Here is a 16,360-nt window from a genome sequence, read left to right as displayed (position 1 = left end):
TTTTGAGACAGAGTTTTGCTCTGTGGCCCAGGCTGGAGTGCAGTGGCACAATCTTGGCTCACTGCAACCTCCACTTCCCAGGTTCAAGCGATTCTGCTGCCTCAGCCTCCCGAGTAGCTAGGATTACAGGCATACACCACCATGCCCAGCTAATTTTTGTATTTTTGGTAGAGACAGGGTTTCATCATGTTGACCAGGTTGCTCTTGAACTCCTGACCTCAGGTGATCCCCCCCATCTCGGCTTCCCAAAATACTGGGATTATAGGGGTGAGCCACCATGCCTGGCCCTATTTTGTTAATTTTTTCAAAAATATCTCCTGGATTCATTGAGTTGGTTTTTTTGTTTGTTTGTTTTGTTTTGTTTTTGTTTTTGTTTTGAGGGTTTTTCATGTCTATCTCCTTCAGTTCTGCTCTCATCTTAGCTATTTCTTGTCCTCTGCTAGCTTTTGGAATTGGATTTCTTTGCTCCTGCTTTCTAGCTCTTTATTTATTTATTTATTTATTTATTTATTTATTTATTTTTGAGATGGAGACTCGCTGTATCACCCAGGCTGGAGTGCAGTGGCATGATCCTGGCTCACTGCAACCTCCGCCTCCTGGGTTCAAGCAATTCTCCCTGCCTCAACCTCTTGAGTAGCTGGGGTTATAGGCGCCCACCACCACACCTGGCTAATTTTTCTATTTTTTAGTAGAGATGGGGTTTTGACATATTGGCCAGGCTGGTCTTGATCTCCTGATTTCAGGTGATCTGCCTGCCTCAGCCTCCTAAAATGCTGAGATTACAGGTGTGAGTCACTGCACCACGACTTAGCTCTTTTAATTGTGATGTTAGGGTGTCGATTTGAGATTTTTCTAGCTTTCTGATGTGGGCATTTAGTGCTATAAATTTCCCTTTTAACTCTGTCCCAGAGATTCTAGTATGTTGTGTCTTTCTTCTCATTGGTTTCAAAGAACTTCTTGATTTCTGCCTTATTATTTACCCAGGAGTCATTCAGGAGCAGGTTGTTCATTTTTTATGTAAATGTGCACTTTTGAGTAAGTTTCCTAATCCTGAGTTCTAATTTGACTGTGCTGTGATCTGAGAGACTGTTTGTTACCATTTCGGTCCTGTTGCATTGGCTGAGGAGTGTTTTACTTCCAATTATGTGGTTGAGTTTAGAAAAGTGCCATGTGTCACTGAGAAAAATGTATATTCTGTTGATTTGGGGTGGTGAGTTCTGTAGATACCTATTAGGTCCACTTGATCCAGAGTTCAAGTCCTGAATATCCTAGTTAATTTTCTGTCTTATTGTTCTGTCTAATATTGACAGTGAGGTGTTACGTCTCCCACCATGATTGTGTGGGCATCTAAGTCTCTTTGTAGGTCTCTCAGAACTTGTTTTATGAGTCTGAGTGCTCCTGCATTGGGTGCTTATATATTTAGGATAGTTAACTCTTCTTGTTGAATTGATTCCTTTACCATTAAGTAATGCCCTTCTTTGTCTTTTTTTAATCTTTGTTGGTTTAAAGTCTGTTTCGTCAGAGACTAGGATTCCATCCCCTGCTTATTTCTGCTTGCCATTTGCTTGGTAAATTTTGCTTCATCCCTGTGTGTGTCTTTGCACATGAGATGGGTCTCCTGAATATAGCACACTGATGGGTCTTGACTCTTTATCCAATTTGCCAGTCTGTGTCTTTTAATTGGGGCATTTAGCTCATTTACATTTAAGGATAGTATTGTTCTGTGTGAAGTTGATCCTGTGATCATGATGGCGTCTGGTTATTTTGCACACTAGCTGATGCTGTTTCTTCATAGTGTCATTGGTCTTCATGGTGTGTTTTTGTGGTGGCTGGTACCAGTTTTTCCTTTCCATATTTAGTGCTTTCTTCAGGAGCTCTTGCAAGCCAGACCTGGTGGAGACAAAATCCCTCAGCATTTGCTTGTCTGGAAAGGATTTTATTTCTTTTTCTACTCATGCAGCTTAGTTTGGCTTGGTAAGAAATTCTGGGTTCAAAATTCTTTCCTTTAAGAATGTTGAATATTGGCCTCCATTGTCTTCTGGCTTGTAGGGTTTCTGCTGAGAGGTCCAATGTTAGTCTGATGGACTTATTTTGTAGGTGACCTGGCCTTTCTCTCTGGCTACCCTTAACATTTTTTTGTCATTTCAACCTTGGAGAATCTGATGATTATGTTTCTTGGGGTTGATCTTCTTGTGCAATATCTTAGTGGTGTTCTTGGTATTTCCTGAATTTGAATGTTAGCTTGTCTTGCTAAATTGGGGAAATTCTCCTGGATGATATCCTGAAGTGTGTTTTCCAGCTTGTTTCCATTCTCCCCCTTTCCTTCAGGTATTCCAGTCAATTGTAGGTTTGGCCTTTTTATGTAGTCCCATATTTCTTGGAGGCTTTGTTCATTCCTTTTCAGTCTTTTTTCTCTAATTTTGTCTGCATGCCTTATTTCAGCAAGGTGGTCTTCAAACTCTGATATTTTTTCTTCTACTTTGTCAGTTTGGCTATTGATACTTGTGTATGCTTCATCAAGTTCTCATGCTGTGTTTCTTAGCTCCATCGGGTCATTTCTGTTCCTCTCTAAACTGGTTATTCTAGTTAGCAGCTCCTCTCTCTAACTTTTTTTCAAAGTTCTTAGGTTTTTTGCATTCGGTTAGAACGTGCTCCTTTAGCACGCAGTGGAGTTTGTTATTGCCCATCTTCTGAAGTCTACTTCTGTCAATTTGGCTCTCTCATTCTCCGTCCAGTTCTGCACCCTTGCTGGAGAGGCATTGCAGTCATTTGGAGAAGAAGAGGCACCCTTGCCTTTTGGGTTCTCAGTGTTTTTTTCATTGATTCTTTCTCATCTTCATGAGTTTGTCTAGCTTTGATCTTTGAGGCTGCTGACTCTTGGATGGGGTTCTTGTGGGGACTTTTTTGTTGCTGTTGTTCATTTCTGTTTGCTTTTCTTTCAGTGGTCCGGTCCCTCTTCTGTATGGTTGCTGTGGTTTGCTGGGGGTTCACCTCAGGCCCTATTTATCTGGTTCACTCCTGAACCTGGAGATATTAAGGAGGTTGGAGAACATCAAAGATGGGTGCCTCTTCCTTCCTCTGGAATGTCTGACCTTAAGGAACACCAATCTGATGCCAGTAGGAACACAGCTGTATAGGGTGTCTGACAACCCCTGTTGGAGTATCTCACCCAGTTGGGTGGCACGAGGAACAGGACCCATTTAATGAAGCACTTTTATTGTCCCTTGGTGGAGGGGGTATGCTTCACTGGGGTTAAACCCACTCCTCTGGGCTGCTTGGATTACTTAGAACTAGCAGGAGGAAAAGCTAAGTCTGCTCGTCCACAGAGACTGCGGTCACCTCTCTCCTTAGGGACTCAGACCCAGAGAGATCAGAGTTCTGTCCCTGAGGCCCTGGCTGAAGCTGTTGGAGTTCCTGCAGGGTGGCCCCACAAAGTGAGGAGGGATGGGTCAGAGTCAGGCCTAAAGAGGTGCTGTAGCTGCAGTCTGGCACAGCTGGTGTGTTGGGCTGTGGGGGACACCTCTTGGAACCACGCCGTCCAGCATCCCTGTCTCCAGCAGGGGAAAAGCACCGCCAGGAGCTATAGAGATGGCTGCCGCCCTTCCCCTGCCCAGGGAGCCTAGTGTGTTAGACAGCTGTCAGTCCCAGTACTGGTTGCTGCCCCTCCCCAAGGAGCTGAAATGGCTTAGACAGCAGGCAGCCACAGCTGTGGTGCTGGTCACCCCCCGCCGGGAACTCAGCAGGCTTAAACCGATTTTAGCTGAGAGGTTGTTGAGAATCTGCACAGCTCTGGGGTTGGGACCCTAGGCCCCGGTGGCATGGGTTCCCGAGTGAAATCTTTCAATCTGTGGGTTGCACAGTTCCGTGGAAAAAGCATGGTTTTGTCAGCTAAGTAGGACACTCATTCACTGCCTCCCTTGGCTGGGGGGTGGGGGCTCCTCTGCCCTGTGCGTCTGTCAGGTGGGTGGCTGTACCACACTCTTCTTTCTTCCTCTCCCTGGGCCATGCCAGCTGCCTAGTCAGTTCTGATGAGAGAACCTGGATACCTCAGGAGCCAGTGCAGGATGCACAGGCCATTATGGTTCTTTTCAGTGGGAGCCTCTGATCACCACTGCTTCTAGTTGGCCATCTTTGCCCCGCCCCTAAAAAATGTTTTTTGTTTTGTTTTTGTTTTTTGTTTTTTAAGCTAAACATGTCTCAGATGAAGAGCTGTGTCCACTCTGCCTCCTGGAATGCCACGTGTTCAATACTTGCAGAGCTTTACTTTTCTACTTGTGCTTTTTCTTCCTAATGAGTTTGTTTTAACTACTTTTTAGTTCTTATTATAGTCAAGGGGGTCTGAAAAACATTTCTTTCCTATATACCAGAGTCTTCTCTACATTATCAAGATCCTGCCTTCTTATATGTCGTAAAGAATTCTCACGGTGAATTTATGAACTGCAATATTAAGATTGTTTCTTTTGTGGCTGTGGAACATGGAAAGGTGTGGATACTCAGTATTCCTATTGGGGAGAAGCTGGGGTCCTTAGTAAAGATGGAGAGCATGTAATGTTGAGGTTCCATCTCTGTTCTCCATTAGCTGTATGCAGAACAGGATTTAGAAAATGCTTATTTAAACAGGATGGCATTTATTACCCAGACAGTTTTGAAAAAAAAATTATTAGGAGATACTTACTCTTTAGGGTGTGAAAAAAAGACTACTGAAAATCACCATTAAAATGTACAGAACATGGGAGATAGTGGTATCTGGAACTTTGCATAAAACCAATGTTTCTTTATGATTAAATTCAGGCTATAATTTACTTTTGGCTGGGAGATACCATAGCAGTGATGCCGTGTCCTTCTCTGTGCATCAGCACACCATAAAAATTTGTCTTCATGCAGTTGATGTTAAGTCACTCACTTGGTTAATGAGCTCTGTGACATATTTTTTTCTATAGAGTTAATTATTTTTCTCTTAATTATTATATATCTTTATTCAGCAGATGTGCATGAACAATCACATTTAATCTGGTAGCTGACCTTTCTTAGGTTTTCTTTCCATTTATCTGTCTTTGGAAAATGAAAGCTCTCATCTTTGTTTATAGGCCAGAAAAACTGAAAAACATACAAGCTCTTCCACTTACTGGATGTTTGACAAAATAGTTTCCTTGGACTAAAAACAGGGGCATTACTGGTGAGCTTGTTAGAGATTCAGAAACTCAGATTTTATTCCAGATTTTCTTTTTTTTTTGAGACAGAGTCTTGCTCTGTCATCCAGGCTGGAGTGCAGCGGCACGATTTCAGCTCACTGCAAACTCCACCTCTGGGGTTCACGCCATTCTCCTGCCTCAGCCTCCTGAGTAGCTGGGACTACAGGCGCCCGCCGCCACGCCCGGCTAATTTTTTGTATTTTTAGTAGAGACAGGGTTTCACTGTGTTAGCCAGGATAGTCTCGATCTCCTGACCTCATGATCCGTCCACCTTAGCCTCCCAAAGTGCTGGGATTACAGGCGTGAGCCACCATGCCCAGCCCAGATTTTCTGAAAAAATAATCTGCATTAACAAGAGCTCCAGTTTATCATACACATTAATATTTGAGCAGTGTTTTCTAACTGAATATGTCTTTTCCATCTGAAAAATGTACACAGCTTATTCTGTATGATGTAAATATAGCATTCAAAAATGTACATGTTAGTGTTAATGCCCTCAATTTTATATTTCATCATCCAGAAAAGTATCATCTATACATTGATGTTGTGGATCTTATACTACTCTCTTTTCTCAGAGTTAGAGAATACATTAGAGAATATTTCTGTGTTGAAAGTTATTTATTAAATATTTTCAGTCACTCCTATAAGTAAGAACCAGTTCTCTTTACTCTTGTTTTGCCTTGAGTCAAATTAAAAATTCTGTTCCTGGCCACCTGGTAAATATGTGTGTGTGTGTTTGTATGTTTTTCAGGGAGTGTTGACATTTAGGGATGTGGCCATAGAATTCTCTCTGGAGGAGTGGCAATGCCTGGACACTGCACAGCAGAATTTATATAGGGATGTGATGTTAGAGAACTACAGAAACCTGGTCTTCCTGGGTGAGGATAACTTCAGTACACAATTCCTAATATACCCTATAAGTTTTATTTCTCTTTTTTTGTAGAATGGTTTTTGGTAATTTATGCTTTCAGATCTCTGTTTTGTTTGTTTGTTTTTAAACTTCAAGCTTCGTCTATGTAGAAAGGAATTTCAAGATGTTTCATTTTGACCTGAACTTTCCACACTCCTGAGCTGATCTGTGTCTTTTCACTCTAGACTAGTGTTAATTTTGGAAATTTGGTGGCATAACATAACTGTTGCCCACATCTTAAAATGTAATTGCCACTACCAATTTTTGATTTAGTAGTACCAGGTAGTAAAATTAAGAACTTACAAAATTAAAATATTTCCTAAATATTTTAAATTTTTTGTTGTAAATGAGTATTTTGGAATTAATTTACTAGAATATTCTGTTACATCATTTTTACTGAACCCATTACCAAATTGATAATTGGAGAATATGAGCACGATTCATGCTATATTTAATAAAACAGGTATTGCTGTCTCTAAGCCAGACCTGATCACCTGTCTGGAGCAAGGAAAAGAACCTTGGAATGTGAAGAGACATGAGATGGGAGCTGAACCCCCAGGTAGGTGAGAGTGAAAGTGAATACAACAGACAACACAGATGAGAGGTCCAAAGCAGAAAAAAGAAAAGTCCTTAAAATGATTTGAAATCTGTGTTCCAAAGGAAATAGTTTCTAGGAAGCCTGAATTTTTTTTTATTTTGCTCTCACAAAGAAGCATCTTCTGTCTGATCTTTGTAAAATCACTAAAGATTTTACTTTCCCTTTGGTGACCTTCCTTCAAGTTTACAGTGACAGCCAAGACAGTCCTCTTCGTGGCATATAAGAGACTGCAAAATCTGACTGCTTCTTCGTTGTTTTTGAAAACACACAGATAATCTGCAAAATTTTGAGAAACTCTGTGTTAAACTGTTTTTTAAGTTCTCTTTTTACATCATGTCCTAAGTGTGTGAGAGTAGTGGTTTCTGTTCCGTTGTCTTTTTATTGCTAATTTTTCTGCACATTGCATTCTGTCTTCTTCTTATAGTCTTGAAGTATAGTTTGAAATTATAAAGTATGATGTTCTTGTGCTTTGTTCTTTTTTTTTTTTCAAGATTGCTTTGGCTATTCAAAGTTTACTGTAGTTCTGTGTGAAAATTGTATTTTCTTTTTGTTGTTGTTGTTTGAGACGGAGTCTCGCTCTGTCACCCAGGCTGGAGTGCAGTGGCACCATCTCGGCTCACTGCAACCTCTGCCTCCCGGGTTCAAGCAATTCTTCTGCCTCAGCCTCCCAAGTAGCTGGGACTACAGGTGTGAGCCATCACACCTGGCTAATTTTTGTATTTTTAGTAGAGACGGGGTGTCACCATATTGGCCTGGCTGGTCTTGAACTCCTAGACTTCATGATCCATCTGCCTCGGCCTCCCAAAGTGCTAGGATTACAGGCATGAGCCACCACGCCTAGCCGAGAATTGTATTTTCTATTACTGTAAAAAAAATACTGGAATTTTGATAGGGAATTTATTGAATCTAGAGATCATTGTAGATAATATGGCACTTTAATAATATTCTTTCAGCCGGGCATGGTGGCTCACACCTGTAATCCCTGCACTTTGGGAGGCCAAGGCAGGTGGATCACCTGAGGTGTTTTTTGACCCTGACTCAAAAACACTGTACTGTACATTTCAGGCATGTGAAGTATATTTACATTGTTTTATAAAAGACTTCTAGAAATTGTACAATACCCATTAAACAACTACCAATTTTTCCCATTTCCTGGCACTTTTCAAATACCATTCTTTTTTCTGTTTCTAAGAGTGTAACTGCTTTATATATCTCATAAAATCTCTGTCTGTGGCTGGCTCATTTTATTTTGCATAAAGTCATCAAGAGTTACTTTTATAGTTGTTAGAATATTTCCTGCTTTTTTTCAAACTGAGTAATATTTTGGTATTTTTATAGTTCAAATTATATCTGCTGAACGATTTGGTGACCGAAATTTGCCTTGCTTTTACCTATTGACTTTTAGTAACAATGCTAAAATAATTGTGGGTATGCAAGTGACTCTTCATGTGACCATATATGTGAGAGTTTATATACGTGCTGCATTCTATTTTATTAGTCTACTTTTTCAGCTTTATACTCATACCAAATTGTTTTAATTCTGTAGCTTTGTGATGTGTTTTGAAATCAGGAACTGTAATGCCTCCAACATTGTTTTGTTTTGTTTTTAATATTTTTGGGTACTTTATTGTCTGTAGAGATTCTGTATACTCGAAGGATTGCTGTTTCTGTTTCTTCAAAAATGCAGTGAGAAATTTGAAAAACATTGCATTAAATCTGTAGATTGTATTGAGCAGGATGGACATCTTTACAATATTACCTTTTTCAACCTTTCACAAGAGCATGTTTAAGAGTGTGTTAATTTCTGTATATTTGTTAATTTTTCAGTTTTTTTTTCCTCTTATTGTTGTATACTCATTTCATTTTGGTGATAGAAAGTAATTTATAAAATTTCAGTTTTAAAAAATGTAGTGAGACTTTTCTTTTTTTGGCATAAGAGGTGGTCTATCAAGGAAAATGTTGTATTAGCTGTTGAGAACCATGTGTATCCTGGTGTTGAGTGTTTTCTATACCTCTGTTAGAAATTGTCTTATACTGCCTGGAAGCCCTCTATTCCCTTACTAATATTCTCATTTAATTTTTATTGCAGAAAGTGCGGTGTTGAAATACCCTACTATAATTACGTTGCTGTCTATGTGTCTCTGTTGTTCTGTCAATATTTGCTATATATGTTTGGAGCCCTAATGTGAGATGCACACACACACCCCCACACAGATATATATACACATTTTTCATAGGTTCCCAGTGAGTAAATCTAAAGTCGTTGTTGTTGTTGTTGTTGTTGTTTTGAGACAGAGTCTCACTCTGCGTCCCAGGCTGGAGTGTGGTGGTGCGATCTCGGCTCACTGCAACCTCTGCCTCCTGGGTTCAAGCAATTCTCCTGCCTCAGCCTCCTGAATAGCTAGGATTACAGGTGGCTGCCACCATGCCTGGCTAATTTTTCTATTTTTAGTAGAGACAGGGTTTCGCCATGTTAGCCAGGCCAGTCTCGAACTCCTGATCTCAAGTGATCAGGAGGATCACTTGATCCTACCTCGGCCTCCCAGAGAGCTGGGATTACCAGCATGAGCCACCGTGCCCAGCCTAAATCTGTAAGTTTTAATGTCCTTTTTTGTCTCCTTGGAGTTTTGACTTCAAGTACATTTTATAAAATATGACAGTTTTTGATGTAAGATGTAGCTTGCATAATATTATGTTGATTTCTTCTGCTCTCATTTGATTAATATTTGTATGAATTGCATTCTTCCATCTTGCCCCTTTTAGTGTTTTTTATCATTAGATCTCTACTGACTTTTGTAGAAAAAAAAGTTGGATCTTGGCTTTTAAAAATTTAAATAAATCTATTTATTGAAAGTGTGTCTCTTGATTTGAAAGTTAATTTGATATATATATTTAAGTAATTGTCTGATAGAGACCTTACTGTTATGTTTTTAATTACTTTATTTGATTCTTGCATCTTTGTTTCTCATTTTCTCTCTGTCTTTGTGTCTTTTGATTTTTGTATTGATATGCTTTTACTTATTTCTAATTCACTTTTGTATATTTGTACAGTTTTTTTTTTGTGGTACCTTGGGGCTTCCGTAAAACCTCTATAAGAAACAACAGTATATTTTTAATTTGGTACAAAATCAACTTCAGTTGAATAAAAAATTCTTCCTTATTACATCTGCCCTGAAATTTGTCATTGATGTTGCTAATTATGTTTTTGCATTGTATATTTGTTAACAGATGTTTATAATTTCTGTGCTTTTATTTTTCAAAATTTAGAGAATAATTTAAAATGTTTTCTGCACCATTATGATAATGCCACAAGATTCTATTTTTGTGCATATCTTTCCCAGAAAATAATGTATTTTTATTTGTGTGTGTGTGTTTTTTTGTTTTTTGTTTTTTTTTTTTTTTGAATCCTTTTACTTTCAGGTTAAGGAGCTGCGTTCACCATCTTTTATATGCAGGGCATATGCAGTGCTAATACACTTTTTCAGATTTTGGTTGTTTTGGAAGGTTTTTCCTTTTTATTTGGCAGGACAGATGTGTTGATGGTATTTTTCTCACTTCATGGCAGTTTTTTGTTGTTTTTTTGTCTTTTTTGTTTTTCAGGACTTTGTGTCACACAGTTTCTTTCTGGCCTGCAAAATTTTTGTTGATAATTCACTGGTTATATCATAAGACTATGTTTGTAAATGACACATTACTTTCATCTTGCAGCTCCGAAGACTTTCTTCTTGTCTGTGATTTTTGAAAATGTGCTTAACATGTATTTGTTATAAATATCTTTGTGTGTATCCTAATTTGTTTGTTGAACTTCATTTCTACATCATTTTTCTTTTAGGATTTTCCAGTTGTTTTTTATTTTTCTATTTTTTACCTCCAAATTTTTAAAAATATTTTGATATTTTTGTTTTTATTCTCATTTTTGTGATTTTCTACAGTGGACTGACTGTATCCCAGTTTCACTCATTGGATATTATTCAATTTATTAGTGTTTAAAATTAATGTGTAGGCCGGGCGCGGTGGCTCAAGCCTGTAATCCCAGCACTTTGGGAGGCCGAGGCGGGTGGATCACAAGGTCAGGAGATCGAGACTATCCTGGCTAACATGGTGAAACCCCGTCTCTACTAAAAATACAAAAAACTAGCCGGGCGCGGTAGCGGGCGCCTGTAGTCCCAGCTACTTGGGAGGCTGAGGCGGGAGAATGGCGTGAACCCGGGGGGCGGAGCTTGCAGTGAGCCGAGATCGCGCCACTGCACTCCAGCCTGGGAGACACAGTGAGACTCCGTCTCAAAAAAAAAAATAAAATAAAATAAAATAAAATAAAATTAATGTGTACATCTTTTTTATGGTTTCTTTCTGGAGTTTACACAATATTTTTGATGAAATCATATTGCTCTGTTTTGTATACATTGTCATCTTTGAGATTTGGACATTTTAAAAAGCTACCTGTCACAGTCTTTAAAATGCATTTTTTTCTGACATAGTCTGAAAACAATTATCTTGGCTAGAGATTCTGGGAGTCTCTCAAACATGTTCTTAGGATGTGCCTTGTCTAAAATTTTGTGTTTACTTTTAGTCAAAGGAGTTTATTCGTGTTGTTTCTTCTTCTTCTTTTTTTTTTTTTTTGAAACAGTTTTGCTCCTGTCACCTGGGCTACAGTGCAATGGCATGGTCTCAGCTCACTGCAGCCTCCACCTCCTGGGTTCAAGTGATTCTCTGGTCTCAGCCTCCCACTTAGCTGGGATTACAGGCATGTGACCCCATGCTCAGCTACTTTTGTATTTTTAGTAGAGATGATTTCACCATGTTGCCCAGGCTTAGTCTCAAACTCCTGACCTCAGTTGATCTATGCGCCTTGGCCTCCCAGAGTGCTAGGATTACAGGTGTGAGCCACCACGCTCAGCCTATTCATGTTTCTTCTTAATAACCAATAATCACTTGCTATAATTGTTTCCTGTCTGTAATACCACAGTCTTTCTGCTGCTGTAAAACTTACCTTTCTTATTTATTTATTTATTTTTATTATATTTTAAGTTCTAGGGTACATGTGCACAACATGCAGTTATGTTACATAGATATACATGTGCCATGGTGGTTAATGCTATCCCTCACCCAGCCCCCACTCCACAACATGCCCCAGTGTGTGATGTTCCCCACCCTGTGTCCAGGTATTCTCATTGCTCAGTTCCCACCTATGAGTGAGAACGTGTGGTGTTTGGTTTTCTGTCCTTGTGATAATTTACTGAGAATGCTGGTTTCCAGCTTCATCCATGTCCCTGCAAATGACATGAACTCATTCTTTTTCATGAGCGCATAGTATTCCGTGGTGTATATGTGCCACATTTTCTTAATCCATTCTATCATTGATGGACATTTGGATTGGTTCCAAGTCTTTGCTATTGTGAATAGTGCCGCAATAAACATATGTGTGCTTGTGTCCTTATAGTAGCATGATTTATAATCCTTTGGGTATATACCCAGTAATGGGATGGCTGGGTCAAATGGTATTTCTAGTTCTAGATCCTTGAGGAATCGCCACACTGTCTTCCACAATGGTTGAACTAATTTATACTCCCACCAACAGCGTAAAAGCATTCGTATTTATCCACATCTTCTCCAGCACCTGTTGTCTCCTGACTTTTTAATGATCACCATTTTAACTGGCTTGAGATCGTATCTCATTGTGGTTTTGATTTGCATTTCTCTAATGATCAGTGATGATGAGCATTTTTCCATGTGTCTGTTGGCTGCATAAATGTCTTCTTTTGAGAAGTGTCTGTTCACATTCTTTGCTCACTTTTTGATGGGATTGTTTTTTTCTTGTAAATTTGTTTAAGTTCTTTGTAGATTCTGGGTATTAGCCCTTTGTCAGATGGGTAGATTGCAAAGATTTTCTCCCATTCTGTAGGTTGCCTGTTACTCTGATGGTAGTTTCTTTTGCTATGCAGAAGCTCTTTAGTTTAATTAGATCCCATTTGTCTATTCTGGCTTTTGTTGCCATTACTTTTGGTGTTTTAGTCATGAAGTCCTTGCCCATACCTATGTCCTGAGTGGTATTGCCTAGGTTTTCTTCTAGGGTTTTTATGGTTTTAGGTCTAACATTTAAGTCTTTAATCTATCTTGAATTAAATTTTTTTTTTTTTTGAGACAGAGTCTTGCTCTGTCGCCCAGGCTGGAGTCCAGTGGCCGCATCTCAGCTCACGGCAAGCTCCACCTCCTGGGTTCACGCCATTCTCCTGCCTCAGCCTCCCAAGTAGCTGGGACTACAGGCGCCCGCCACCACGCCCGGCTATTTTTTTGTATTTTTTAGTAGAGACGGAGTTTCGCCGTGTTAGCCAGGATGGTCTCGATCTCCTGACCTCATAATCCACCCGTCTCGGCCTCCCAAAGTGCTGGGATTACAGGCTTGAGCCACCGCGCCTGGCCTGAATTAATTTTTATATAAGGTGTAAGGAAGGAATCCAGTTTCAGCTTTCTACATATGGCTATCGAGTTTTCGCAGCAACATTTATTAAATAGGGAATCCTTTCCCCATTTCTTGTTTTTGTCAGGTTTGTCAAAGATCAGATGGTTGTAGATGTGTGTTGTTATTTCTGAGGGCTCTGTTCTGTTCTATTTGTCTGTATATCTGTTTTGGTACCTTACCTTTTATCTCAGCACACTCAAACTTTCATTTGAAAGAATACCACTATTTCTTTCAGAACTTTTATGCAGTGAGAGACAGGAACCAGTGTCTGTAAAAGCACCTGCCATTGAGAAATAAAGATGTATAAGCCATTATTTTATTTGTCTTTTAAAAATGAAACCAGGAGTTGGCAGTTTATTTCTAAAGTCACTATATTATATAGGGAAGCAGGAAGATCTGTGTTGGGTAAATGTAACAGACTTCACTTTCTTCTATGTGCCTCTTTGCATTGGACTCACCTGGGGCACTGCACCCACTTAACTTACTTTAATTTTTCACAAATGTAATTTGGTCTGTATGTTTTTGTTACTTTATATGGCTGTGAAAATGTTACAGCATGTAATATTTGGCTGTGCCATCTTGTAATGTAGTCTATCATTTTATAGGTTAGATTTGTAAAGTATATTCATCTGAGTCTCGTAAGTAATTTATTGTTTTTATTTCTTTCAGTTGTATGTCCTTATTTTGCCCAACACCTTTGGCCAAAGCAGGGCATAAAAAATTATTTCCAAAAAGTCATACTGAGAAGATATAAAAAATGTGGACATGAAAATTTACAGCTAAGAAAATATTGTAAAAGCATGGATGAGTGTAAGGTGCGCGAAGAATGTTACAATGGACTTAGCCAGTGTTTGACAACTGCCCAGAACAAAATATTTCAATGTGACAAATACGTGAAAGTCTTTCATAAATTTTCAAATTCAGACAGACATAAGATAAAACATACTGGAAAGAAAGCCTTCAAATGTAAAGAATGTGAAAAGTCATTTTGTGTGCTTTCACACTTAGCTCAACAGGAAAGAATTCATACTGGAGAGAAACCCTACAAATGTAAAGAATGTGGGAAAGCCTACAATGAGGCCTCAAACCTTTCTACATATAAAAGAATTCATACTGGAAAGAAACCCTACAAATGCGAAGAGTGTGGAAAAGCCTTTAACCGGCTCTCACACCTTACTACACATAAGATAATTCACACTGGAAAGAAACCCTACAAATGTGAGGAATGTGGCAAAGCTTTTAACCAGTCTGCAAACCTTACTACACATAAGAGAATTCATACTGGAGAGAAACCCTACAGATGTGAGGAATGTGGCAAAGCTTTTAGCCAGTCCTCAACCCTTACTGCACATAAGATAATTCATGCTGGAGAGAAACCCTACAAATGTGAAGAATGTGGCAAAGCTTTTACTCAGTCCTCAACCCTTACTACACATAAGATAATTCATACTGGAGAGAAATTCTACAAATGTGAAGAATGTGGCAAGGCCTTTAGCCGGTTCTCACACCTTACTACACATAAGAGAATTCATTCTGGAGAGAAACCCTACAAGTGTGAAGAATGTGGCAAAGCTTTTAAACAATCCTCAACCCTTACTACCCATAAGAGAATTCATGCTGGAGAGAAATTCTACAAATGTGAAGTATGTGGCAAAGCCTTTGGCCGATTCTCACACCTTACTACACATAAGAGAATTCATTCTGGAGAGAAGCCCTACAAATGTGAAGAATGTGGCAAAGCTTTTAACCTATCGTCACAACTTACTACACATAAGAGAATTCATGCTGGAGAGAAATTCTACAAATGTGAAGTATGTGGCAAAGCCTTTGGCCGATTCTCACACCTTACTACACATAAGAGAATTCATACTGGAGAGAAACCCTACAAATGTGAAGAATGTGGCAAAGCCTTTAACCAGTCTTCTCACCTTACTACACATAAGATAATTCATACTGGAGAGAAACCCTACAAGTGTGAAGAATGTGGCAAAGCCTTTAACAACTCCTCTATTCTTAACAGACATAAGATGATTCATACTGGAGAGAAACTCTACAAACCTGAAAGTTGTAACAATGCTTGTGACAACATCGCAAACATTTCCAAACATAAAAGAAAGTGTGCTGGTGAGAAATCACAGAAATATGAATAATGCGACAGAGCCTTTAAATGGTTATCACACTTGCTTGCAGGTTAGGTAATTCACACTGGAGAAAACTTCTACAAGTGTGAACAGTGTGGCAAAACTTACACAATGCTCATCCCTTATTGCACACAAAAGCCTTTATACTTGAAAATAAATGCACAAATATAAAAAAAGTTAAAATGATTAATATCTGCTCACATCTTACTCAACATCAGAGAATTTATACTTAATAGCATTAAAAGTGCAATTACTGTCAAAAGAGTCTTGAGAAAATGTAAGCTTTTAAAGTGCTGAAGAGGATTTATTTTGAAGACAAACATTACAAATGTAAACAAAGTTGTGGTAACTTTACTTGTAACACAGATCTTGTTGTATTCATTTTGTATTAGAGGCAAACCCTGAAGCAATTGCTCAAACTTCATTCAACGTCAGAAAATTTATATAGAAGAAAAACCCTGCAAATATAATAAATTCGGAAAAAAACATTTATTCAAAAACTACAGGTTAGAAAACTCCAGAGAGTTCAGATTAAAATATATTTTTGCAGTTGTAGTAAATAGAAAAAAATATTTAATTGTATGTTAAGTCTGTAAATATCAGAGAATTTACATTAGAAATATATAAGGCACTGACACTTCAGACTTTACACTGAATCAGAGTTCTGAGTTTAGAATACAATACAAAACTAAACTTGGTAGAAAAATTATTTGTTTATAACTTTAAAAGAATAGAAGATTTTTTGGAGAGTTACAAGTATACTTTTTTTTTTTTGGAAAGATTACAGGTTTTTTTGAAAAGTAAATGTGGCAAATTCTCAAATTGCTTCATACAAATAATGTTGTAATTAACTCAAATTACTTCATGTTAATGTAATTAACTCTCAAATTACTTCATGCTAAAGAAATTAGTTTCTTTTCCTTTTTTTTTTTTTTTTTTTTTTTTTGAGATGGAGTCTTGCTCTGTCGCTGCCCAGACTGGAGTGCAGTGGCGGTGATCTCAGCTCACCACAACCCCCATCTCCAGGGTTCAAGTGATTCTCTTGCCTCAGCTCCCCGA

General features: G+C 38.6%; 1 protein-coding gene across 2 annotated transcripts in view; it reads left to right on the top strand.

Moving 5' to 3' along the window:
- The window catches only part of LOC105534212 (zinc finger protein 492), a 40,634-nt gene extending 24,919 nt beyond the window's left edge, over positions 1 to 15,715 (top strand). For both annotated transcript variants that reach the window (XM_011972899.1, XM_011972898.1), the window contains exons 2-4: positions 5,944 to 6,070; positions 6,566 to 6,661; positions 13,830 to 15,715. In XM_011972899.1, coding sequence (XP_011828289.1) covers positions 6,037 to 6,070; positions 6,566 to 6,661; positions 13,830 to 15,310 — 1,611 coding nt within the window. In that variant the 5' untranslated portion in view covers positions 5,944 to 6,036 and the 3' untranslated portion in view covers positions 15,311 to 15,715. The remainder of the gene's footprint in view (positions 1 to 5,943; positions 6,071 to 6,565; positions 6,662 to 13,829) is intronic.
- The last annotated feature ends 645 nt before the right edge of the window (positions 15,716 to 16,360 follow it).

Source organism: Mandrillus leucophaeus, unplaced genomic scaffold (genome assembly GCF_000951045.1).
Source record: "Mandrillus leucophaeus isolate KB7577 unplaced genomic scaffold, Mleu.le_1.0 Scaffold1316, whole genome shotgun sequence".
Classification (NCBI taxonomy): Eukaryota; Metazoa; Chordata; class Mammalia; order Primates; family Cercopithecidae; genus Mandrillus; species Mandrillus leucophaeus.
The sequence above is the reverse complement of the archived record's forward strand: the minus strand, read 5'-3'. Positions and strand labels throughout refer to the sequence as shown.